A 27,858-nucleotide genomic window follows, 5' to 3' on the forward strand; every position below is an offset into this window, starting at 1 on the left:
GGAAGCCAAATTTTATTTCTTAAGTCGAAAGCAAATTAGAAATTATGAGCTAACAAAATTTGGATCTTTTAATGTTAAAATAAAATTTCGTATTTTTATTAATGACTTAAAAAATAATATGGTTTTGCCGTAAATCTTTTTGTTACGTAGAAAAAATTTCAAAATTGCAGCTTAAAAATTTTTTGAAGTCAACATATTTATTTTGGGCATAAATCAAAGGACAAGGGATTTTTAAAGCTGTCTGAAAAATTTCAGCTCATTTCTACAAGTTGTTTTACCGTTACATTAATATTTCTGTATTTACTTTAAAACGATGTATTTAAAGGTGCATTCACACATTTCAAAATGTCGACAACATTTTTTTTTTTTTTCATTAAGATGATAGTGACCAGACATTCCTTGAATCAAATATCATTTTCCATGTTGTTGTAATTTAAGAATATATGTAAGAAATTCATTAGCGGCTCTAAGTATGAAATTAAAGTAAGAAAACGTGCTTTTCATTACCCTATTTTTTTAATATTCAGTACTTTTAAATCTAGTGGAAAATCTCGGTCTTTGTGACGCACTATAATTTTTTTATTCGACAGTGATTGGAATATCACTTACAAAATGTAAGAAGGGAATAAAAAATGAAGTATTATTTCTTAACATATACTTCGCAAAATTGTAGCCGTTTTATTTTACAGACATATTGAACATATTTTTATAATTAACGCATAACGAATTCCATATTTTATAGCATGATGAGAGCCATTTGTGTTTGTCAAATTTACTGATGTTTAAGTTCTCAATATTTCTTACGAAAACCTTCAATTGCATAAAATTAATCTGTATAATTATTATGATATTGTATATAAACATAAATGGAATTTAAAAATCTCCGGCATCAGAACATTTCAGAACATCCGGCATCAGAGAATGCGTTTAGTATTAATCTTTTGGATGCAGAACCTTTTACATTTATTCCCTAGACATGTTTTAAAGGATTCAAATCATTTTTATGATTCACGAAGTGTTGATTCATATTTTAATTTACTACTGTTTTCTTTCAACATAAAATTATGCAATTTTCATTTAATATTTAAATGAAGGGCAGAAGCGGATCAAATAAAATTTCAAAACAATAAATTTCAGTTTACCTCAGTATCGATATGAATAAATTTCATGAAAATATGGAGTCTTGTCAGAATTTGTCTTGATGAGTAAAAATATTTATGAGAAAAAAATGACACAAGATTTCGAATGAAACTGATTTCGCGTCTGTAAGGTCTCTGCTCCATGTCTTTAACAAGCATATATCTTGTATACGCGTTTTCATACAAGAAATCTTCCGCAATTAAAAAGCATGTGTGTAGTACTCTAAGTTGCCGCCAAAGAATGGAGGAGGGAATGATTTACATTTATCAGTAAATGAAATGCACTACTTTTTTTTAAATGCTCAAAGTAAAGTGGGTATAATTTCATACCTATTTATGAATAGTAAGCAATGCTGATAGGAATAGTATATATTGATAAAAAAAAGGGGATTAGATTAGTTATATTAACGTCCCGTTTTAGCCCAACAATAGGACTATTTTGGGATGGACTACGTCATTTTGAACCACGATCAGAGGACGACGATGGCTCTTGAATTGACACCTCTTCAAATTTCAGCACCACCCCAGAGGGAGGACATTTGGTCCCGACGGATTTAACGTGCACTCGCTTACACGACGGTTCTTCGGTGGAATCGGATTCCGAAGCCTTACTACCAGGCCACTGTGACACCAAAGAAATATGGGAATAAAGCGCAAAAAGAATAAGGATCGGTTCATTTTTTTTTCCTACACGATTGGTAAGATATTAATTTTAATATTTCTTAAATTGTTCATAATAATTGTATTTCATTTCTTTCGCTCACGCAACAATTTTTTTTTTTCATTTTGCTGCTTTCGGAGTAATTTCGATTCAGCTGCAATGAAATAAAACTTTCAATGCTCTTGGATATTTCTTTGCAGAAATAAATAAAACTTCTCCCAGAATTTTTCACAATAAATATTTTGTCATGCAAGATGTAGCATTCGATTTTAACGTGCAGATTGTAGTGTTACAGGTGCTTTTTAAAAAGTCACAAAATTAAAAAAATAGTATATCTGACGTTCATAGAATATCCAAATCTGACAGATATAACTATAAAAACAACCTCTTAACCCAAAATTTTAAATTAATATATAATCAAGGTATATTAAAATAACTTTGTATTTTGGGTAATTTTCCTAGGGCAATCTATTGTTAGCCTCAAAAAAGAACATTGCCGCAACAAATTTCAAAGTTTGTATAATTTTAAATAATTAAACAAATATCTATGAACATTTTAGTCACAGCACCTGTTAGTATATACTATTAGATTGAAAATGGTATTTTAAATTTTCATATACGATGGGCAGCAGAAAATAGATTCGACAACAGAAAGAAGCTTGGGAGCTCCTTTTTATTTTTTCACTTTCGAAGTATAGAGAAAATATTGTAAAAGTACAAAAAAATTCGAACTCGAGATTTTAAAGAATCTTCCAGAAATAGGAAAAAACATATATTTGCATTATGTCTATTTACCTGACCGTCTGTCTCAATACCAGCGACAGGGATAACTCAGAAACACTTTGAGTTTGACGGATGCAATTTTTTACTTGATCTTTACATCAAATTTGTAAATTTCGATCAAATTTTGAGTGAAATCTATTCAAAGAAAGTTTATTTGTTCAGCTGTTTGAATGTAAATTAAGACGATAAATAGAAATCGAGTAAAGCTAGATGGATAAGGTTTAGTGCAAAGATTTAACATCTAAAGTATAGATATCTATGCATTTTGGAACCCAATCCGTTCAGGAGTTGAATTTCTGCTTATCTGTACTTCACAAGTATATAAAGGCAATAGCTAAAAAAAAAAAAAAAATACAATGACTGAAATATATGAAATTTTGCATTTTTTAAAAATAATTTTGTGGCAACAATCGCAGTTCCGAGTCAAATTTTGGTTCCAGTCGGTTGAGTACGGTGCAGTAGAAACACTATTCCCATTTTCGGATATCTACGCTAAACGACAAGAAAAAATTTCCAAAAAATCGTCAAAGATCCCAGGATGGATTCAATAAAAATGCTTGCCAATGTCAAGCATTTGCATACCCAGGATTCATAATTTTATGCGTGTTTATGTGCGGTGGTGGTGGGTGATAACACTTTTACAGTAGAGACTATGCAAGAAAGTTTTCGGCAGACTGTATATGATAAATTATACTTCCTCCATCCTCTAAAGCTGGTACAGGACAAACAAAACAAAAGGATTCAACTGCAATGAAAAAAAACTTTTTAAATAACACTGATTAGCCTCAAGTTATCTCGATATTAGTTTATCTGCTGTAAGAGAGATGATATTTTTAGTGTCATTAAGTATTAGCGCTCGTTAGATCATTCTCATGCGGATATGTATAGCATCCTTTGTAATTTTGAGTCATCATTGATTGAAGCTGCTAATTACACAAATATTTATAGGCAAATAAAACTACTCTCTTTTTATTGCGGAATGGGATGGCTAGTTGATTTTCATCTAAAGAAAATATATTTTTCACTAAATTGCCATATTGTTTCATTCGACAAGCGTGCTAAGTCAAATATCGGTATTCCTTGTCAAAATCCTTTATTTGAAGAAAACAGAGAAAGCATCGACTTGCCTTTTTCGCTTGCGTCATCCACTAGGATGATTTCTTCGATGAGCTCCTTGGGAGACATCCTGATGACGCTGTGGATTGTCCGCAGGAGTGTCGACCACGCTTCATTGTGGAACACGATGACGATGCTGGTGGATGGAAGCTTCTGAGCATAATTCTTATTTTTACACCTGAAGAGTGAGAAGAGCACTTTAAGTTTAAAACCAACACGAACAATAAATGCACTGTACTGGATTTCACAGAGGTATAAAAAATTATATCCTTTATTTGCAAATAATATGGATATGGAGCGAAGGAAGGACGATCGGAGATGGAATTGTGGGCAAGAGCATTGCCCTTTTTTTTATTATTTATGTCTGAACGATGGAAGTTTTAAATAGAAGTACCTGTACCACGCATGCGCTCTTCATCTCTAAACGTCCCCTACTTACTTGAATAATCGCAGCATTAACTGGACTTCGCCAAATAAAAAAGCGAAGACAAACATTTTAAAGCATTCAGTGTTGATTCGGGCATCATATTACTAAGCTAGTTATACTTTATTACTCATACTGCACATATGAAAGATGCAATATTCCGATTCAACATAACATGCATCATGATAATATATTGTCACTGATAATTTTCTCCAAAATAAGGATGAAATGTTGCATAGCAGAAGAATTAAGGCAGAAAATCCATTGCATAAGTAAATGTATATTACTGATAACGAATCTATGAAATGATGTGTGGACGTGCCTTGAACACTGGCAATTTGCGAGGTAGCCATTTCACGTATTTGTCTCTTATGAATTTTCAAGATTTAGGTTGACCAAAATAAATATTTTTTTCTTAGTTCCTAATACATCTTTGATTGGTTCTTCTGAAAATTTTATTTTTCGAAATTCTAATTAGATATCACCTGTCAAGAAGGGCATAAAATTATAGATTGAAAGGAATGGGAAACACATTTAAAAGAAATTGTACTTATAGAAATGGGTCAATATATTTTAAAAAAGTGTTTCTGAAGATATTACTTGCCAGATATAATAATTTTATGGTAAATCAATCGTCTGTACCGTGGTCTTAACCGAGGAGTTCAGTCTTTATTTATATGTTCCATTTGTATGCAAGAAAAAGTACATTGCATTTACAGTACATTATCGTGCAATATTTTCATACTTTCATATTGAACTCCATACGTAGTTTTCGGATTATTGGCAAAAATAAACAATAATTGACTAATCACTGCTGCAAAGAATTTGGATAAAGGATGTTCTCATCTTTGACATATGTATGTGTGAAATTTGCTTGGATTTATTACTCTAGAACTGGACAAAATAGACTTGGGCGCACGATAAATAAGAAATTTCTCGGTTAACACAGGTCAATATAAGAAGCCTAATGAACAGGTAGTTATTAGAAGACAGTCTCAAAAATTCTTTGATCTCAAATATTTAATAGCACTTTATTATACATACTACTTTAAAACTCGATATGATAACACAGTTGTCTTAATGATTGTTGTTACTTTCCCATTAAAATCAGAATTCCAATAATTACAATATTTAGATAAAACTCAATTAAATTTCCATGTAGCAAGATACATCTAGCATTCAACGGAATACAAATGACTGTATTTTTTGAGAATGTATTTTGTTGTGTTAATTTTTTTGTTGAAATATTTTTGCATTTACGCAGATTTTTATAATCGCTTTATTTTTGGAGCCGTGGTATTCCAAATTTCTTTGACGTTTAATCAAAAGTTGAAAAACCTACATTTCGGATTTTGTGTCCGGATGTTTTGACAATAATGGAAGGGGGAAAATGTTAAAATTCAGGTCATTTAAAGTTAAAAAGAGGCCAAACATTTTTAATAAGGAAAGCTAGAAGAAAATATCTGTTGTCACATTTTTAAAAATATGGCTTTGAAACCGATAGAAAATTTCTAATTTTAATAACGATTAACAGTATTTGACGGTCGCCGGGCTGTTGATCTATTAAAATGTAATGAAATCTTTTAAAGATAGCTAAATGACATAACAGACATCAAAAAGTTTTCAAATATCAAATTGGAGAAAGCAATAAAGCCGTGTTATTTGAAAAATCTTATTATGGGTGCATCATATTTAATATTTAAATAATTTTCCCCTAATATTATTTAATTTATGTGTTAAAGAGAAATATATGGAAATGGAATTAGAATCACGGAAAAAAAATCAATTTTTTTGAATGTTAGGAGAGTAAGAATATTTTTTATACAAGAAAAATTTCTGCAGATGTGGCAAAAAAAAAAAAAAAAAAAATGACTATTCATTTGCCTCCTCAAAGGCGTGGCAATGTTTGAAACCCTGGTTCATCCTTCTAAATGCCAGGCGCCAAATATCGCTTGAATCCGTTAAGGGGTATAAAATTCAAGCAAACTAAATCATTCAATTTTATGTAACGAAATGTGGCATTATCTCTATATACAGCATTGAGAGGGTATTTCCTAAAAACAACAACAACACAGAGAGAGAGAGAGAGAGAGCGTTGTTGCTGCATTTCTTAACGTATTTAACAGGGAAATTACAAATGAAAATAATAATAACTTTATATGAACCCATTTCAAAGGTAACTTAAATTAAGCCATTTTTTTCAATATTTATTTCATATTAGAAACTCTTCTCTTTTATCGTCACGAGTAACATTATATTGCAAATTGTCCTATTCGCTTCAGATTCCACTGCGAATCTGCTTTATTTTTGAGGAAAAGGACTCAAGTATAGATATGAGCAAGAAGTTCTAAGAAAGCAAGACGAAGATGGTTATCTCACCCTTCGGCCCGGACATCCGGCAGCGTCCGGTTCAGAGCTATCCTGTCGGAAGCCAGAAGGTTGAATTGATTGAGTTTGAATTTTTCTTTGCGCAGATCTTCCTCTTCTGGTGGAATGATGACGGCGCGACCCATCTCGCCGGGCCAGTGACTTGGATTGCTGTTGACCACTGGAAAAAAAAGAAAGAAATATAAACAGTGATTATGGTCCGAGAAACAAAAAAAATCTTATTAAGGTAAACTGATTCGTTAAAAATTGTTCATATACTGATTTCTAATATTAATAACAATGGATCACATCACATCCGCATAAAGTTCACGAATTTCTATTTTTATGTAAGGAAAATCGGTCACAATTTTAAGAGAAAAATTTATATTCCATATAAAAGTTCCTGTAAGGAAGCTAAAGCGAAAGATTAACTTTTGTCTAGGTTTCCTTGAAATCGAATCCCGATTCCGCCTGAAACTGAGTCGCATTCACTAGTCAATTTCACTAACACGAGAACACCGGCGAAACAACAATACTTAACACTTTGTACTTGGATGTCTCCTCTCAAGCACCCTTCAAGACAGTGCATCCTTTTGAATTTACTTTGTTAAAAATACCCGTATAATGGTAAGAAGATGCAGATTCATTTTTCTGAGAAATTCATTTTAAGATAATTATAAATTTTAATTTTTCGGAACAGGGTTGAAAGTTTTTGTTCTAAGGACCCTGGCCAGAGAAGATTTGCAGACATTTTCGGGAAATCATGCCGTGAGAATCTTCGCAATGCATAGACTTTCTAAATGGAGTCTATCTCATTCAAGAGCTCTTCATTCAGTAATGCCAGGCATTCTGTGTGCTACATTTAGGAGAAAATAAAGAGTATACCTATAGTAATGTTTATACAATAAACTTTTGTCATTAGGTAAAGATTTAGCGCTTATTCTTAGCGCTACTTATACAAAAATAGTTCTTCACTCGTACTACAAATCTACGTAATCAAACATTTTTCTTCAAACTGGATACACATATTTATATCTTATTAATATCTACAATATTTAACTCCTTTATCTTCTATCGAACTCAGAAATATGCAGCCGTTTTGACTCTACTGACTGTCCAGACAATCAACACTTCAAGTATTTATGGACTCCTCGCCGTTATCGTGTCACACTCTAATGTTAATTAATGACTTAATTTTAGGTCATAAGCTTCAAACTTTTCGCGAATCAAACTTGGGCACCCCAATTATGAGATTAAAATCACAATGCCTTCTGGTTTTAAATAATATTTAAGACATTTCACCACGATCTTGATATGAGAAAAAAAGGAAACTCGAAGTGATTTCTGGAAAGAAAAAAAAATGCATATTGAAATACATATTGAAAGTCCGTTTTTTAAAGGAAACATATTTTTAATCTTGTTCAAGTAATATATGAATTCATTAGAGCTGTACTATATTCCTGTGTTAATTCTCTTTTCTACAAACTGCAGTTATCACTAGTGTCAAATAAGAGCGAATAACCTTTATCTTTTTTTTTACAACTTTTCTTCTGATTAAGTGAATTATTTTCTGTATGAGTTGTGTCAAAAATCAGTATGGATGTTTTCGATTTTGCCCAGATGAATAGTTCTATAAGGATGTCCACCCGAAGTTGGAGGTGATATTTCATTAAGACAAGAAATCGTATTAAAAGAAATTCCGGATGCAACTCGTTGATTTTCGGCAAGACTTGTTTAAATAATTATTGTAAGGAAAGTATGACATCATTTAAAAAATTTCCAGTTTTTCTCTTGCAGCTGAAGATAATTAGAAGACCGATGATTCTTGAAGCTCTTTGAGGGAAAAAGAATTTAGTTAAGCTTGAAATGGACAGTTCATTTAGTTAAGTTTATGGACAAAATAAGCAGAATAAAAAAAATTTCACACTTTTTTTCATTGTTGTATTTATTGTATAGTTCAGCATTTGAATAGGATAAAGACTAAAATCAGTATGCTAGGTGGGAAATGAAGAAGCACACACACTCAGTTTTTTTTCTTCTGCGCGTTTATTTTTCTTTTGAAGTTGTATTTCTGTAGGACGTGCTTCGAATCCATTCAGACTTCTTATCCATCATAAAAGACGAAGTTCCCAGTTTATGAGTCCGCATTCCAAGTACAAGACGATTTTCGTTCGGAAAATACACAGATGTCGAAATACTTTTCTATCAGTCGCCGGGCCGCTATGTCTACATTTAAATTTAATAAGATTCGCTTTGGGAATCGGGATTTCCTCCAGGAGGAAGATTTGCGCTATTTCATGGGTTTTTTTTCCTCTCTTTCTCTAAAATTCGCGATACGACATTTCGAAAATCGAAGCTGAATTCGTGATGGGATTCTGCACTCTCTGAGCGTGAGCATCCCGCGTGCAAACAGAAGGCGCGTGTGTGCAGATGGGACTCGATGGAAATTTGAATGTCAGAATATGGAAATTATGCACGAGGGGTCATTCAGAATTCATGCGGCAGTAATGGAAAAATAGGCTGACATTTTTCGAAAGAGATTCATTAGGAATCATTTTTTGGGCAAGAAAAATCATTTTTTAGTGATAAACATGTCTACGTTTTTTACATGAGTAGAATTGGGATATGGCAGCGGAAGTAATATCTTAAATGCTTAACTGACTTGTCTGTATGCGTGTATCGAATTATCGTATTTTCAAACGAATAATCAAAATTCAATCATTCATTCATAAATATCACAATTCTTTAAAAATATTGTATGGAATTCCGAAACTTGCCAATCATTCTATGAACTCTTACCGTCATCGAAACAAACCATTTTCAAAAGAGAACGAGCAATTTATTTAGATATGAAACTGTTAAGAGATTATCCTGGAGAAATGTCCAGTTTTGAAGCTTCATGGCTAACATTGGGTTGGAGCTTGAGAATTGCAGTAATGCGGAGAAAAAGACTTTTAAGACTTGAATCTACACTCCAAAGTAGTGCAAGTGAGGATGGATAAGTTCCAATAGATTAATTCTATCTCTTACCACACAACAGATTTTCAGTTAACCTTTTGACTAATAAGAAGATACTTTCTATTTTTAGAATGATCATAATTTTTTCTTCATGTATCCATCACAGAATATTTGCGAATTCAATTTTGTATCAAATTACGACGTTTCCAAATGACTTACTTCTAGTTTAAAAGTTTAAAAATGCAATAATACTAAGCCCAAGTGCCTTCTGCCAAATTTCTTTAATGCATATTCATTAGCCGGTAAACATTTGACATAATTTTGAAATCTATACTTATATAAAGCTCAATGTGTGTGTGTGTGTGTGTGTGTGTGTTGGCGCTCTACAGGCCAGACCATTTGACCTACAGCTACCAAATTTGGAACATGTATATCTTGGAGGTCGGGAATGTCCACCTGGGGTCCTTTTCTTTGAATTTTTAATTAGAATTTTAATTATTAATTAAAAATTAACTTTCCCGCCAAAACAATTCTTTAATTTTTCCCGCCGCCAAATGAGTAAAGCTTCTATTTTTTTTTCTCCCACTCTAATGAGGCTAGGCTTAAGATTTTTCGACCGATTATTTCAAACGATTCTGTTTATTTTCTTAATATTTGATGCATTTAAAATTAAACATTTTAATGAATTGACCTTTCAGATTCATTCTGAAGTATTTTTGAATTAAAATAAAACAGAATAAAGGAAATTAAAAATTACTAATCTGCATAGCATTACCCCAACTGGCGTAGAAAAATTCACGCTTTTGCGTTACCTTAACTGGCGAAGAAAATTCTCGCATGCGCATTGTGTTCTGATTGTTGACAATTATTAACAACGGATGCGGACTGGATTTAAATTATTTTTAGTTAGTTGCATGCTTTTGTAATTAAATTGCATTTATGTTAGTTATGCTTATAGTTTTAAGTACATCGTTTTTTAAGTAGTTTTCTTTAACCTGTTTTCAAACGATTATTTTAAACGATTCGTTTTATTTTCTTAGTGTTTGATGCATTTAAAGTTAAACATTGTTAATGAATCGATCTGGTCATGATGAATCTGAGAAAATTTTGTTGACAAATTCTTGAAATATTATATAAATTAAGATAGGTATTCTTTAGTGCCCATAAAGTTTAAAGGCTCAGTGACTCTGTTTTCAGTAATCATATTACAAAAAATACTTTGTTTCAGTAAAAAATATTATTATATTGATTGTAGATTAATCCTTTCCACTTTAATTTAAAGTATAAATTCTACGAGGGGTAACAGAAAATTAGAGATATACATATCACGTTATGACTGAAGGCCTTTATAATATTATGAGTGAATTATATGACTATCAAAATTTGAAGTTTTAAAATATTTAGATGAAGAAGCTATTAAAGTAGGAATTGCATAAAGTATTTAATTATTACAATTTTAACGAACATTAAGATTGGCGAACCGGCTGGTCGCCAAAGGTGGCTAGTATATAAATAAAAACTGTTACATGGTTTATGCAATTTAATGTTATATATGTAAAACACGCCATACAATTTTGAGCTATCGAATTTTATTTTTTCCGATAAATAGTCTCTTTTAAAAAAATCGCTCGTAAATTTATTCTACAATTTTGCAAAAGAAGTCTGTGCTTTTATTGCCTTTCATAATTGACTTCTTTTCCAAAATTGCGAATAATCAAAAGATTAGATGGAACAATGCACATTTACAATTTTATTTATTTGCCTTGGAAGTAAAAATCGGTTTCTTTCATGGATTTTTGTAACAGTACACTTTGGAAAGCAGCTTCCAGTTTACGTAGGTGTTGTTTACAAATACGGGGGTGGGGCTGCAAAACTTCAGCTTAAATTTTTCCAAAGTAAATTCGAACTTCTTTAGTGTACTTTCAGTGTACGCTTTTGCTACTCGCTTAATGCAGAGGGTTCCTTTGTGTGAAGAGAAGAGTTCTAAATTCAATTTGTTACCTTCTTGAAGTAAAATGGAATTACATAAGACTTGGATAATTTTAAAAGCTTGTTTTAAAACAAAGTTGTTTGATTCAAAAAGACGAGAGCAATTATTTTCAAAGGAAAATACAAAAGAGTGAAGTTATTAAACAAATGGAAGGAAAATGCAATTTGAATTAAAAAAATATGTCCAAATCTATGCGGAATTTAACTACTCTTTTTACAACTTTTAAACTTTACAGATATGATCCGATTTTAGGAGCGTTAAGAGTTTAGTTTAGTTATATTAATGTCCTGTTTTTAAAGTAACACTAGTACTATTTTGGGACGGACCTCATCATTTTGAACCACTATCAGATGACGAGGACGACACCTGAGCTGGCACCCCCCCTCTCCAAATTTCCATATCACACCAGCGGGAGGAGGTTTGGCCCCGATGGGTTTAACGTGCACCAGACCGGCTTACACGGCAGTTCTTCTGCGGAATCGGATCTCGAACCTGAAGCCCTCCGGTTCTGAAGCTATATCCTACTTGCTTGCTCACCGTAGCCAAGCGCGTTGAGAGGGAAATTTCTATAATGGCAAAAGGTACACTCAAAAAAAGTAAACAAGCGAAGGACAGTGTGAAATGTGTCGTTCCAGAGCACCAACACAAACAAATTGTAATATATGGTAATGATTTAATCCCCACTACATATTCTTTCATTAAAATGTTATTCTGCCTCATAAAATTGTGGAGTTTTGGTAGAGAGATAAACGCCACGACTGCTCAGATTTTTATTTTGAGAGCTCCGAACGTGAGAGTAAAAATAAAACCCAATATATATTTTTGGTACACTAAATGTTATACCTAAAATACATATGTTAGGTAAACCTAATATGTATTTTTCAAGCCTTTTTTTAACCTATTGAAACCAAAATTGGAAATAGAAATACAGTTTTTTTTTACGAAGTTCATATACTAAATTTCATACACTTAAGTCGCTGCATTTTTGGGTTATTGCATTTCCCATCATTTGAAAGATATATCGACAGTTTTCCAATCAATTTGATTCAAAATTTGACAAGGATTTATAATTTTGATGCTAAATAGTTGCACTCAATTTTATCATTCTTGCTCTTAATATATTGTAGTTATCCTATTCGATGAAAATTCGCTCAACCAGATTTCAGTGGCTTTCGTTTTAAATTTATGGATTTCATGTAAAGACCACAAACTAAATTCTACGCGTTTGACCCAACGTGGCTTTAAGTTATGTTCGCAGCCTGGGAGGTACCATTCCACACATTCATTTTATGGACTCTTGAATGGGGGGTCTCTGCACCTTTAAGGTCTGAAACGAGGATTCTTCAAAACCTCGAGATCGATTTGGTTGCCGTTTTTAATATTTGTCTTGCGGAACAGAAAATTAAAATCTAAGCCCCGGTAGGTATTATTTCAGGTTTTTAACCCACGGACTTCCCTCAAATATTAATATTTGTTTTAGTTGGGGTCGTGTTTATCTATGGGGGTCAATGCAAAACTGCATAAATGCATAATGATCAAATATATGAATAAGAAAACGTTTGTAGACGCAGAAATTCATAAGAACGTCACAAATTGCTTTTAGAAATTACTTAATGTTCTTTCTGCACTACAAATAAGTGCCTGCTGTGTGACGTGTAAGCTGGAACCACGCAGCTAGCAGATACTGCAAAACTTGCGTGTAGATGAAAGAGGCAGAAAAAAAAAAATCAAACAATAGATGACACTCCTCTTTGTCACTTTCAAATGCAGATGCGCGTTTCAGAGACAATTTGTTTCCTTCTTGTAATTATAAAATAATTCGGAATATTTAAAATAAAGCGAAAGTTAAATTACATTACCGGCATATAATCTAAAACAAACGAACCACTAACTCCTAAGTCTTTCTAAAAAAAAGAAAGAAATTTCTATTTAAAATGAAAACGAACTACATCAGAATAAATAATAAAATAAATGCCTCTTTCTAGAGAGAAAATTAGTATTTTAATTAGTTTGTCTAATTTTAATGAAACGCGAAGGCACTCTTTTACGCATATCGAGTTACATGACAAAAACAAATTATGTTATTTCCAGTAGAGAGGGAAAGAAAAAAAAATCAAGACTGCCGCACAACGTTTTAATCAAATAGATAACTGGGTCTGCATTCTCCTTCTAAAAACCATTTTTCGCTGCATAATAAATGAGGTCGAGAATGACGCGAAATAGCAGCCACGATGGCGAAACACACAGAAGAGAGACTCATTTTTCTTTGCACCGAAGAATAAATTGAAAAAGCAGGCTTGCGCAGGGCTCCCTGTTCAAATGAATAATGTCAGGACGGGTACCCGATAATAGAGAAAAAGGGAAATCCTATTAGAGTGCGACACAAAAATGAAAGCTTAATAATGGTTTCGTCGAAAGGCATTTTCTGATGACGAATTAGAAGCATTTCACGCTTTTGCAGAAAATAATCAAACTTCAAATTTCGAAAAAGGATGAGAGGTTTTGTTTCTATGAAGTAGAATGAAATATGATTTTACAAATAGCACAGCCTATGTTTGGAAAGTCACGGCACGCTCCGAACCCTTTTACAGAAATGAAAATATATTTTTCGTATTAAGGAATTTTTTGAATTCCATTTTTTGCTTTGACAGTTTGCGAAAAATTCTGTCTATTATAATAAGAGAAATTGTTTGCATTTCTTTCTAGTTGGTAGCTACAGCTGTTGATTCTGCAAATACCAAAGCAAATACAATGCTGCTTGCAATTCGAAATAGAAGTTAAGATTCGTAAGTTAAAAATTTTCATTTACATACAAACCTCGTTGAATGAAATGACCAGAATGAAGAATTTTCCGATCCGATTCATTTAAAAGAGTTGCTAAATTCTCTCATCTTCGTGTTTTTGAGGGGGGAAAAATCGAAGATGCATTAGCTTTCAAATAAATAAAAAAATTATGAAGTCGGTCACCTGGTACAGTAAGTTGATTTATACATCCTTTGGTATTCTGAAAATACCAATGACAATGAGCAACTACAAAACTACAACAATGAGCTAATTACAAAATGAAGAGAAGGAATGATAACTTCTGGACATATACTTATTTTTGTAGACTTTTTACTAACATTCATTTATTTCCGAGTGTGATGATATTTGAATTCAATCTTGTCTTGGAGCTTTAAAACGGCATTAGCTATTTTTAAACATTTTTATGTCCATTTGACCTTTTTTGCCTCTTGGAAAGACGAAGGAATTTCAAACTTCCAATATCCTATTGGGTTTTAAATATTTTCGTGTTGCCGAGAGGAAAAGAAAATAAAGCTTTGGCCTCGTATGCAGCTAATAATGAATTGGTTTATTTGCGTTGGTAAACTTATAATCCATAAAATATTAATTAGTGCTTGGGTGTATAATTGCGTCCAACTGTGAGTATATCCAATTGTGAGTATGAGCCTACTCCCCCCCGCCTTTGGCTGTTTTTAGTTTCTAGTATACAAGATTATGAAAAAAAAAATGAATATCTAGCCCTTTAATAGCTATTTAAATTCTATTTTTTTAAATTTTATTTATGAGCTTTTACCGGTGTAACGCCACTTTTGGCACACACCTAATCATCATCAGAATACATCAGAATACTTAATTGGTTTATAAAGAAATTCTGGGAATGCCAGTAATCGCTATTTTTTCAATAATGTTTTACAAAGATAACAAATAGCATGCTAATTAACGCCTAAAACACATTTTACGAATGAAAATACTATATATTATCCTGTATAATTTTTTTTGCAAAGACAAAAAAAAAAAAAAAAAAAAAATCAAGAATTTTCGAAGAGGTTTAATGAATGAATTACAACTAATATTTATAAAATTGAATTAAAATTATATTATAACTTATATTTATAAAATCATGCTTCAAAAACTTTATCAAACATAATGAACCATCATTTCTTTCTCTTTTAAAGTTATTTTTGTTTGGAAACAAGAATCAAAAATATCTTATCGAAAGCAGCTAAATGACTAGCCGATGAGAAAGAGTTATAGTTCAAGTGTACAGACCGTGGATATAGGCACTTCAGTTCTGAGGATTATTAACTTTTTGTGAGCTAGAGCTGCTCTCTCATGAATATTATGAGAAATAAATGAAATTGAGTTTAATCAAAATAATATACATTTCAAGAAAGAGCCTACTGCAAGTAAGGTAAAAGACTTTTGGCAGAATCCGATTGGTATCATTTACAAGCTAGACGTAATAACACAGTATTGTTGACAAAATTTTTTTTTTTTTCTAACGCTAAGTTTTAAATCTGGCATTCAATTTAACCAGAATAAGATATAAATCTCGACGAAAGTTTTTGAGTTTGGTTTACTTGATCGGATCACGTGTTTAATTCTAATTCTTTTAAAAATATATGTAATATGAAGTTTGAAATCTATTTGAAGAAAAATTCATTTTTCATTAAATTACTATTAAAATTTTTCAATAAAAATAATTATTATTACTTATTATTATTAGTTTTACGGGTTTGACCCATATAAACATAGAAAAAATATTTTATTCCTCACAATACTTGCTGATTCAAGTTGGTGGACTTCGGCGAGTTTTTGGATGACCGACACAATTTTGGAGTTCTTGATGCGCAACCGGATACTGCTCTTACATCTAATTACTCTAAGTGTCATTTTCACTCACGGGCTGATAAATATGAATGAAATGCAATCTAAGTGTAACAACTAAATAATTCCAGCCCGAAGAAAGCAAAAAGAGATACCATAATAATTCTGCTTGAACCAAGTGTTAAGTGATACTGTATCATCCGAATGCTTTGAATCAGATATACGAAACTGTTCATTTCCTTGATTTCATCGTTAGCTTAGTATAATAAGTGAGTGATACGAGACAAAATATTAAGCAATACGTGATATTTTTAAAACTACAGTGGCTCCCAAAATTGAGTATACACTATATTCTTTCTTCTTTAATTTTATTCTTTTTGATCTTAACATTCCTATTTATGGCTAATATTTATAAGAACGACAAAATATATATTAACAAAAATATTAGGCTAAAAAACAAAACGGAGGAATCAATAATATTTTTATTACAGTAATTTTTATGTCAAAGTTACAAATTCCAAAGTCACAAAATTGAGTATACATCTAGTAAAATCTGTCAACAAAAAGAGAAAAAGATAAATTAATATTTTGTTGCATATCCTTTTGCATTTAGAACAGCTTGTAAACGGTGTGGCATTGAGTTGATGAGAATTTGAGTTGTTTCGTCGGATATTTTCGACCATTCTTCTTGTAATACTCTTTTTAAGTGTTCCTTGCCCCTAATATTGTGTTTTTGAACTGATTTTCCTAATCGTGCCCACAAATTTTCAATCGCATAGAAATCTGGAGATTGAGGAGGGGTGTGCAATTGCAATTTACAATTATACAACCATCATAACTTAACTATTTCAGCTGTATGTTTCGGGTCATTATCTTGTTGAAACAGAAAATTTGACCCTAAACCCAAATTCTGGGCACTTTGTTTTAAATTGTTCTTCAATATATACAAATATTTGATTTTGTCCATGATTCCATCAATGAAATCTAAATTTCCCACTCCTTTTGCAGACACACAGCCCCATACAAGAGATGAACCACCTCCATGCTTGACAGAAGCATTAGTGTTTTTAGGAAGAAGTTCAGAATTGGGCTTTCTCCAAACATAACATCGACCATTACTACCAAAAACATTGAACTTACTTCGTCACTGAATATTACTTGATTCCAGAAGTCCGGAGGTTTTGAAATATGACTTTTAGCAAATAAAATTCTTTTCTCTCGATTTATTTTGGAAATGAATGGTTTTGTTCTGGCTACGCGACCATTATAGTTTGCTTTTCAGATTACTCTTCGAATTGTTTCTGCAGAAATACACTTTCTAATTGTTCTTGAAATAGATGTGGCAATTTTCGTAGCACTCACCTTAGGACTGTTTGCTTCTTCTCGAATAACTCTTCTCTTGGTCAGGATTTCCTTTCTTCCTCTTCCAGGTTTATTAGCAATTTGTCCTTACATTTTATACTTCTGGATAATTTTTTGAAAGCATCCCTGATTGCATTGAATTTTCCTTTGCAATTTCTCAAAGAGATTTACCATCTTCAGACAATCGAATAACAAGTTTCCGAATTTCAACATTTGTCTCATTTCTGGAGCTCATTATGATAACCAAAACGTTTGCTTTCGCTTGGAAATATATGATTGCGAATTAAAGTAACAAAATTATTTTACTTATTCATTTGAAAATTAATAATAGTAGTCAAGTCGCATATTTTATAAGATGTATACTCAATTTTGTGACTTGGGAATTTGTAAGTTTGACATAAAAATTGCTGTAATAAAAATATTATTGGTTTCTCCGTTTTGTTTTTTAGCCTAATACTTTTATTAATGTATATTTTGTCGTTCTTATAAATATTAGCCATAAATAGGAATGTTAAGATCAAAAAGAATAAAATTAAAAAAGAAAGAGTATAGTGTATACTCAATTTTGGGAGCCACTGTATATATCGCGTATTGCCGTATCTATATTTTATTCTATTTAAGAGTGTACATAACACTGTAGAATTCACACTTCCTTCTCAACTAATTCTATCACCAAAGCCTTTCCTTTTCTTTTCTCCTCCAACCATCAAAAACTTCAAGGCCATTCTCTCTTCCGTAGAAGGGTCATCCCAGTTTGGAATCATTTTAGTTAGAATCAGTTACCAGCCAGCCCTAAAGTTGAATAACAGTATATCAACATGATTCAAAGTATCAAAACGATTGTATCCATTTGGTTTAAAGTATCAAGATGATACTTTGTATATAAAAAAAATATATTTCCTAAATACATGCATTACGAGAGAATTAAAAAAAAAAAGAGCGAATTCTTGTTATCAGTCTTCAGTTTTATAAAAGTACTTACTTTTATAAAACAACCAAAGTTTATACATAAAGAAAAATTGGATTAGAACTAGAATTTTTCAAATTAATATTTACGTACAGACAACGTTTTGATGCTTATGGTTGGAAAAAGGTCCATTGTGAGATGCATCCACTCTAAAAGTGCCAGGCGTCATCCAGTATCAACCTGTGCATGATGCCATCCATCCAACCTTATTTGACACTCGAAATATGGGTTCATGAGCATTAACATAATATGACTGGCGAACAGAGTCAATAGATAATCTTGCATGTGAGGCGATTCATCGCTGGGTGCATTCAACATGATAGAGAAATAGTGTGTAAAATATTCTATCATGTCTTACTTATTAATTTACTTTCAATGAAGTATATATTTATAGATACATCACTAAAAGAACATTATTTACTACAAAAACATCACTAAGAATTCATAAATGAATGAGGAAGTGGCACCAGATAACACATTGACGAAATAGATGCGAACTAAAAAAAGCCCCAACGGTGAGATTAAAAGCTGAGTATTCGGTTTCTAGCCAAGCACGATAAAATTCGTCATCTTAGATAGCTATAAGAAATGATAACAAAGGATTGTAATAAAAAATCATCCGGATTATATATGGATGAAAAGAGCCCCTTCCACTGCGAACGGATATTGTCTTCATAAAAGAACACCAGTCTCGCCAATAAAGAGAGAATTCTTCCTTCTGTATAAAATTTTGGACCTTCGCTCAATTCGTGAACGTCTGGAGGACCCACATTTTGGTACTTATCAATGAACGGGGAAGGATTGGCGATTCGTTGGCGAAAACAAGCAATACACTTTGTTTAAACAGCGTGAACAGAATGTTCCCATAGGTTAGAAGCACGCTTAGAGTGTTTCAATGCCAATTTGGTTTTGTACTACATTTGGCAAGTTTTGGTTCTTTCATCATTCATTCATAAGTACTTAGATTATTATTTTCAGAGATTCACACACAGGAGTTTTATGTTTCGTAATAGAATAAAGATAACCGAGTCGGCATTTTGTACGCGTCTATTTTTTACCAAATAAAACTACCATTTGATTCACAATTCCAATTTTAATAAAAAAAATCATGTACCAAATTTTAGTTCCACACATTTTTTTTACCTATCGCGTTGACACGTATGCGATGTTAAAAAAGATGACGATCAACCCTTCAATAAATTTAGTTTAAAACACGATAAAAAATGTGATGCCAACGACTGCTGTATCTTGAAGTCCACATTTTTTCTGCCAAAATGGCTCTTTCTGCCAGCCACGCATGATTTATGTATTGTGTGCGTACATCGGGAAATATGCAGTTAATGAGAGCATTTTATGAATCAACGACAGCGCAGAAATGAGTGGGCAATTTTATGCATCCAATATTTTTATAGACAGCAACTTTTCCATCGCCGATATCTAACAATGGGTCCGAGAATGTGTCAGCAGATGGATCTTGTAGCATTTGGACGAACATGTTTATTTTTAGCTGAACTTTTTCAGCATTACGTCACAGTGGCGATGATTTCAAGCAAGCGTTGATCTCATCAGCGTACGTTGAACGTGGAATGACGGGATAGGAACACCCTAATTACCTAGCGTTATGAAATATACTTTACGACCTATTCTCATACCTACCAAATACACAAACATTTCATAAAAATCGGTCGAGCCGTTTCGGAGGAGTACGAACACAAATACCGTGGCACAAGATTTTTATATATTAAATATAAAACTATTAAACTTAATTGCAGAGGAAGGAAATATATGAAATGATTACTTTTACACTTTTCATTACAAATAAAAAGAAAAATGTCAAAAAATATTCAGACAACGAGAAAAATGGAAGTCTTTTGACGATAAATCAAAAGAAATGAAATGCTTTCTAGCTTTAAAATACGGCAATCCTTTGATAAACCAGTCTTAACAATAAAAATCAGAAAGTATTTTGTAACGTGAAACATGGGTGGACAGAAACCAAAAATAAGAATTGAAAAAAATTTCAGTGTAGATTATCATAAAATTAAAATCTATTAAAAAAATAAATGATTTTTTAAAAATGTGTAAACCATCGAATTTAGTATAATTTATATACACAGGGAAACGGGCTTTGTAGAAGAAACACGGAGAGGAATGTCGATGTTACGGCCGAAGCCCGAAGTACGGCCAGTTCGCGAATTGGCCAAGAGGTTTGGCCAAAGTACGAATTACTTGCAATTAATATTGTATTTTGTACTTTGGCTGGCCATTTCGCGAAGTGGCTGGGAATCCTTAGCCAAAGCCCGATGTGATAATCTATACTTATAAATAAAGTTTAATGTATGTTTGTGTTTGTGTGTGTGTGTGTTGGCGATCTACAGTCCAAACCGTTTGACATACAGTTATCAAATTTGGCATATATATACTTTGGAGGTAGAAAATGTGCACCGTGGAACGATTTTTAAAATTTTTTAATTAGAATTTTAATTAAAAACCAAGCGTAATTTCGGTGTTTTGTCGCTACAAACAGAAAATATTACAGCACAAAATCGATTTTTGCATCAAATTAAAGCTTTTTTAATTGAAACTTAAAATTTAATTTATAAATTATGCTTAGATTAAATTATGCTAAAATTTAATCTGCACGAGCACGTCAAATTAAAAAAAAATAGCTTTTATCAACGTGTTGCCATCACATTGATAGAAGTTTAAATTAAAAAAATAAATCAACTATTATTGCAAATTTAATGAACAAAATAGTTATTTTCGGCAGGTGTCTGCGTAAAATGAGAAAAAAAAATGAAGAAAGGTATTTTCTGAAAAGTAAAAGGAGGAAAAGTTTTCTATGAGCTATGATAATACCTATATTATTAATTCAATGACGCACTTTAATTTAAGGCAAACATAGTTTAATATACTTAGGATAATCATTCTAATAAGCAGCCATCAGCTAATTTGGGCATACATTTGCTAACAAAATGATCTAAAGGAACTAAATAATTATATTTAATATAACTTTAGTCAATAAGTGCTCCGATGAATCAGGAATTTTAAATTTTTACATAGGTCCTCTGCCCTTTGAATAATATTTAACAAAATATTCTTGAAACACCAATATTTTTAATAAAAATTGTTGAACTCCAACCAACTAAATCAATCACTAAAACTGACTGATTTATGAAATTTCAACATCAATCTTCTATAAAAACTGGTGATTTTAAACTACTTTCCCGACTGTCTCAATGATGATACGCTAATCCTCTGCAGGGTTTCTCGACAGTGATTGCCATGTGATTATAAAAATGTTGATTGTTCTAAAACAAATGCCTAAAAACTTCATAAATCGGTCCGATTCATCACAGAAGATAAGGACGTTTATTTATTTATTTAAAAGTTGGTGTCAAGAGTATTTCGCAGAATATGATTCCTTGGGACCAAAAAATTACGAATTTTAAATTTTGCGCAATCATTTGGAATGCGCAAAATTTAAAATTCGTAATGTTTTCATAAGTTCATTTATTGACTGAAATAAAATAAAATATTTTTATTTGCATCGTCCTTTTGAAAGTAAAAAATTAATTTTACGATGAATCAGAGAAATTTTTGTTGAATAATTCTTTAAGATATTATATAAATTATTCTGCAGTGCACATATAATTTCACTGCCGAACGACTCTGATTTCAATTTTCATATTTAAAAAAAGACATTGTTAGCTTAAATATAAAAAGTTTTTATACTGATTGCAGTTTAACATTTCCACTTTAATTTAAAGTAGAAATTTTATGGATACTGACAGAACATTAGAGAAAGTAGTACAATGAAACAGAATTGTTTAAGGCTTACATAAAAGTACGACTGAATCATACAACTACCAAAATATGAAGCTCAAAAATATTTTGCAGAAAAAACTACTAAGAGAACAAGTTACATTAATTGAAAATTTTAGCGACCGGCTGGTCGCCAAAGGCTACTAGTGGTAAATAAATATAATGACATTTATGTATGAAATATAAATAAGGACATGTTGTAGGTGAAATTTGACAGATGGCGCCAACAAAGAAATGTCTTTAAATGATATTAATAAAACTATTTGTCCTTCATATTTGTTTTAATTAGCCCTTATTTTTGCTATTTGCTTTTGCAAAAAAATTCATATTTTTTGAAGCAATATTTCGGGAGACGATGTGATCTGGGATCTTTAACATTAGGTCCATGGAGCAGAAAAAGACTAAGGACCATCCTTAAAGGTAATTGAAAACTGAATACTCAATTTGCCTTTGTATTCATACACGATACGCAACGCCTTTGCTCAAGTTATAATTCGTTCATTTTGAAAGGCACAAATCTAATCTTCACGCTATCACGTTGTTACAGTATATACTTTCACTGAATAATTTCTATTATGGCTTTAATATGAGAACAGAACAACACGAGATCATATTTTTATATATTACAAGCTTATTTTTAACTCAGAGGTGTCACTTATATTTGAACTCGTTTCTGAAACAATTGTACTTTAAAGAAATAGTACACAGAACTGCTCATTTTTAAATACTTCATCTTTAATAGTGTGTAAAACAATCTGCTCGATTCCTTTCTTCCTACTTTGGCCGATCGTCCCAAGCCATTTCGCGAACTGGCAGGCCAAAGCCCGAAATCAAGAAAAGATCGGACATTGGCCGGTAAATTTACAGCAATGTTGGCCAGATCGCAAATTGGCCGGCCAATTCGCGAACTGGCCGATTTCGGGCTTTGGCCGTAACATCAACTATTTTCAAATTTCATGAACAAAAGTGGCTTGTTAAAAAATCACTATCAATCTGATGGTAAGTGCTATTAAATTAATACCAGAAGCTGAAAAACATTTTGCGAAAATATTTCATTATTAAACAGTAGCAATATACTGAAAATATAGCTGTCATGATCGAGTTGTGCAACGAAGAAACCGTTTAGTAGTGAAGTGAACCAGAAGGAGAGATTACAAATTTACCACCTATTATTAAAAAAATTCTTTAGGAGTCTGCAGTTTTTATTGACGAACATAAATTTAATGTTTTTGATCAAATGAAAAGCAAAAGGTGTAGGAAATGGAACACTCCGTTGAACCTAGAAATCTTCGTGCTACAGTGAGTGAAACATGGTGTGAGTAGCATGGTAGTTGCATGAGTAGGTGTGGAACATATAAAATTAACATCGAAGTCAAAAAATTTGGTTATTTAGACATTTTTAAAAGAAATATAAGTAAAATTATTTTAAAAAAAGAGCTAGTTTTAATACTAATTTGACTAATTTTAAATACGAAACAATTATATATATTTATATATATATATATAGGCTCTTTATTACCGTCTTATGGTCATTAAAATGCCAAACAAAAATTTCAATCGTAATTCTATACGGCATTTTTGCGATATTATAGAATAATGTTTACATGAAAGTAATATTACGAGCAAAAATATCAGACAAACTAATCGATATATGGAGAAATAACGAACCCGATATGTACAAGTAATTAATTCAATTAATCCTAAGTAATTGTAAAGTAGCAATAAAAAAAACAGTTGGCCTACAAAATAATAATATAATGTTTTCAAGCAATGAAAACATTTTTTGTTTGTAACTTTAGAAATATTTAATTTTTTTTGATCGAAAATCTTCTAAAAAATTGCTGTAGCGTTAGTTATATTTTAAGTTGAAAAAAACTATTTCAGTAGCAAATGCATTTTCGCACATGATAGAATTAAAAAAAATTCATTTTGCAATATATAGTTGACTTTTTTTACTTGATGATTTATCTTAGCGCCCGAATACTTTGAGTAACTGTACACAACAATCCTGGAGAGACCTAATGAGCAAGAATCATTTCCTCGCCAAGCATACTAAAATCTTATCAATTTATCAAAAAACGCATTAGCTCGTTATCTATAATATGTTGGACTTGCGACAACATTTGGGAAGAAATCCTTCCCCAAAATTAAATGTGGCGATCCCACCTTAGCCAACTTGATTCGACCCAATTTATGTAAACCAAACGGACAGTTTTAAGTTCACTTACCGACAGGACTCCAGAATCGGAAGTTTTCATCTGCAGATGTTGTTGAAGGTTCTGTGAGTCTGAAGAATTTTTGGGCTCTCAAAGATATACTGTTCACTTTTTGATTCCTGAAGGATTGGCAGGCTTCACTGTTATCACCAATACAATCCGTATAATACATCATAAGAATAACACCACAGATAAACCAGACCAAAGATGTGGCTAACACAATTTTACACGTGTAGAGACGTAATTTCATCATGGTTTTAAGTAAAATTCAAAACTTTTTGGAAAAGCAAATTCCTTTTAGAGTTTTGTTTTGTAACCTAGCTGCACTTAGGAAGTTTGAGAATGCTTCTAACTAAAACAGATGTCACTTCATGAGATGATCAGCAGTGTCCTTCGTTTGACATTGTTTGCTTGAAATCAGTACTAATCTGGTCATCATAGTTTTGGCTCCTAAAGAAATTCTGCTGTATCCTATGAGAGTATCCTATAAACCTTGGCACTGGTGATTCGGTTGAAGAATAGCTGTAGCAGCAGCACGCAAGGACATTCACACTGGATATGTAATAACTGAAATAAAAGAAAAAAAATGTGAAACAGAAGAAATCCTTTCGTCCTTCAGTCACTAAAACTTACCATGCTGTCAGTGATTAGCTATTAAATGGCACGTAAACAAAGGTCAAAATGATTTGTACAACTTAAGACTGCGGGAAGAACTGCTCAAATATTTACAGTGAGGGTGTGGTCGCTTACATTATCTAATTTTAGGAAGGGATAAACAGGATGACGATGCAGGATTGCTATGTTTTGGGCGCAGAACAATTTAATATTTTATTGACTTGCTATTTGAGCTAGAAATGTGGACTTATTTTGTTGAAATAGAAATATATCTGTACTCTTAAATCTGAGTTTTTAATATTTATATGACCTCACTCAAATCGCGATAACCATGAAAATGCATTTTTAAGAGCATTCAATATTTACCTTAATGAGATAGGAATAACTCGTGTTTGATAAAAGTTAAAGTAATTATTATCAATTTAAATATCTGAAATTTCTAAAATACGTTTTATAAAATATATTCAACGATGGAAGAATATGATTTATTATTTTGGATTTGTCTTAAAGTGCCCCTAAAAAATAATAGTTTGTCGATGTCGACGATATGCTGCTCTTAAATCGAACAAACATATACGATAATAATAAAAAAAAAAATAGAGTATCATAAATGTTTTAGTGTTTCAAAAAAATAACATGATTAAAGTATGGCTAAAGCAGAAAAAATATATATTTTTTTTAAATCGATAAATGTTTTATCTTTCAGGGGATAAAATCTTTGGTGATGTGCATCCAACGCTTCTTACATTCAAAATCAAGGTTTTATTCAGTTCATTTGCAAGTAAAATTATTTGTTTAAAAACGATATTAATCAAATTTATCCAAAATTTTTCACACATATTGTCTACCAAAAAATCTATTATATTATCATTATGTTCAAAAAATTTTTATGGTGATAATCGGGAGGTGAAAGCATATTATGCTTGTTCAGATATATGTGGTAAAGCCGATCTCTCCATGCGCGTGCTTACGTTTGGGAATGCGCACGCAATTGAGTGCGAGAGGAAAGTAGAAGAGAATTACTTTTATGCCAGTACGCTTGACCAGTATGGGATGCTAGTTACGAGTAAAACTGTAGATTAAATCTGAATGAACCTTTTTGCTTTTATTTCTGAAGATGAATATTTAGCGATTAAGCAAAGGGCAGTCAACAACCTTCTGATAAGCGCTATTATTTTCCCATATTATATAATATTTTGGTGGCCAAAAGTGTGGACATTTTTTGAAAGTTTCATGTTTTTCAACTTTGCGTGCTTGTAGAATATATTAATTTTCACTTAAATACAAATGTTTATATATCAAATTGAAGGTAATTTATTGTAAAATTTAATAACAAAAACGGTATTATAATATCTGTATTACAAAAAAAGTTACGCTCATTTTAGTAGAACAAACAAACACAAATCGTTTTGAATAATGACGTGTTTTGCAATAAAAGCGTACTAGCCAATCACAAACACTGTTCTGAGGACCCCATCAAATGTCTGTAACTATAGTTTAGGTTATTTGGTATTTAAAATAGTTATTGTTGTGGAAATATTTTGCGAAATGATGCATACAAGTACAATTAGAGTATTGCTGTTTTTGAATATTTTAAGTCCTTTTTTCTAATTAAACTAATTTTAAACAATGTTACCAACAAGAAGAACTGATTGGACATCTACAAAAATAAGCCGAATTGTCATATTGAGAGAAATCGTCCTGTCTTATGCTGAAATTGCAAGACAAATTGGTGGTTCAGTGACTTGTTCTGGTGTACGAAAGTTCTGTTTACGTTATGAAAAAACGAAATCAGTGGAAAATAAGGCCAAATCAGGCCGAAAAAAGTGCACAAGTGTTACTGCCGAAAGAAAAATTAAACGGCTATGCCTTCAAGATAGAAAAATTTCATCAGATGCCATTAGATGTGGAATGAATGCAGCGGGTATTGCAGTAAGTTCCAGGACAACAATAAGAAGGTTATCAGGATTTAGACTACACGCTAGAATTCCAAGGAAAAAACCATATTTAAATCAAAAGCAACGCGAAAAACGAGTTAAGTGAAAAGAACACATTAAATGGTCAGAAAATCAATGAAAGCAAGTAATCTGGAGCGATGAGACTAAAATATCGCTCTTTGGTAGTGATGGTAGAAAATATGTGAGACGTAGAGTAGGTGAAGGACTTCATCCTGCTAGCATTGAAGCAACTATAAAAACTACAACAAATGCCATGATTTGGGCATGTATTTCTGCAGATAGTGTGGGTCGAATTCAAGTGATTGATGGCATCCTGAATGCCAAAAAATACATCGAAACTATCCTGGAACCAAAATTGATACTTTCCATCAGGGATTTCTTCCCCAACAAATCGCCATTTATTTTTCAGCAGAATTCAGCTCCATGCCACACAGCAAAAGTATGCAAAGCATGGTTTCAAAATAAAGGCATATATGTATTACCATGGCCAGGAAACAGTCCTAATCTCAATCCAATTGAAAATTTGTGGCGTCGTTTGAAAATTCTTGTACGAAAAAAGCGTCCATCCAATAAAAGACAACTTATTGAATCTATAATTGATTCTTGACACCATGTGATTACGAAAGATGAACTCCAAACACTCGTTCACTCGATGAAAAGACGCTGTGAAGCTGTCTTAAAAAATAAGGGTTATCCTACTAAGTACTGATTGTGTAAGTATCACTTTAAAAAAATGCAAATCTAAGATAGATCTTACTAAAATGAGCGTAACTTTTTTTTTTTGTAATACAGATATTGTAATACTGTTTTTGTTATTAAATTTTACATTAAATTACCTTCAATTTGATATATAAACATTTGTATTT

At 31.9% G+C, this 27,858-nt stretch overlaps 1 protein-coding gene across 10 annotated transcripts in view; it reads right to left on the bottom strand.

Moving 5' to 3' along the window:
• Positions 1-27,858, bottom strand: part of LOC129968548 (polypeptide N-acetylgalactosaminyltransferase 13-like) — a 342,413-nt gene that overhangs the window by 62,775 nt on the left and 251,780 nt on the right. For all 10 annotated transcript variants that reach the window (XM_056082551.1, XM_056082554.1, XM_056082556.1 and 7 more), the window contains 3 exons: positions 24,432-24,986; positions 6,503-6,671; positions 3,711-3,877 (listed from right to left, as the gene is read on the bottom strand). In XM_056082551.1, the coding sequence (XP_055938526.1) occupies positions 3,711-3,877; positions 6,503-6,671; positions 24,432-24,672 (577 nt within the window). In that variant the 5' untranslated portion in view covers positions 24,673-24,986. The remainder of the gene's footprint in view (positions 1-3,710; positions 3,878-6,502; positions 6,672-24,431; positions 24,987-27,858) is intronic.

Source organism: Argiope bruennichi, chromosome 5 (genome assembly GCF_947563725.1).
Source record: "Argiope bruennichi chromosome 5, qqArgBrue1.1, whole genome shotgun sequence".
NCBI classification, from domain to species: Eukaryota; Metazoa; Arthropoda; class Arachnida; order Araneae; family Araneidae; genus Argiope; species Argiope bruennichi.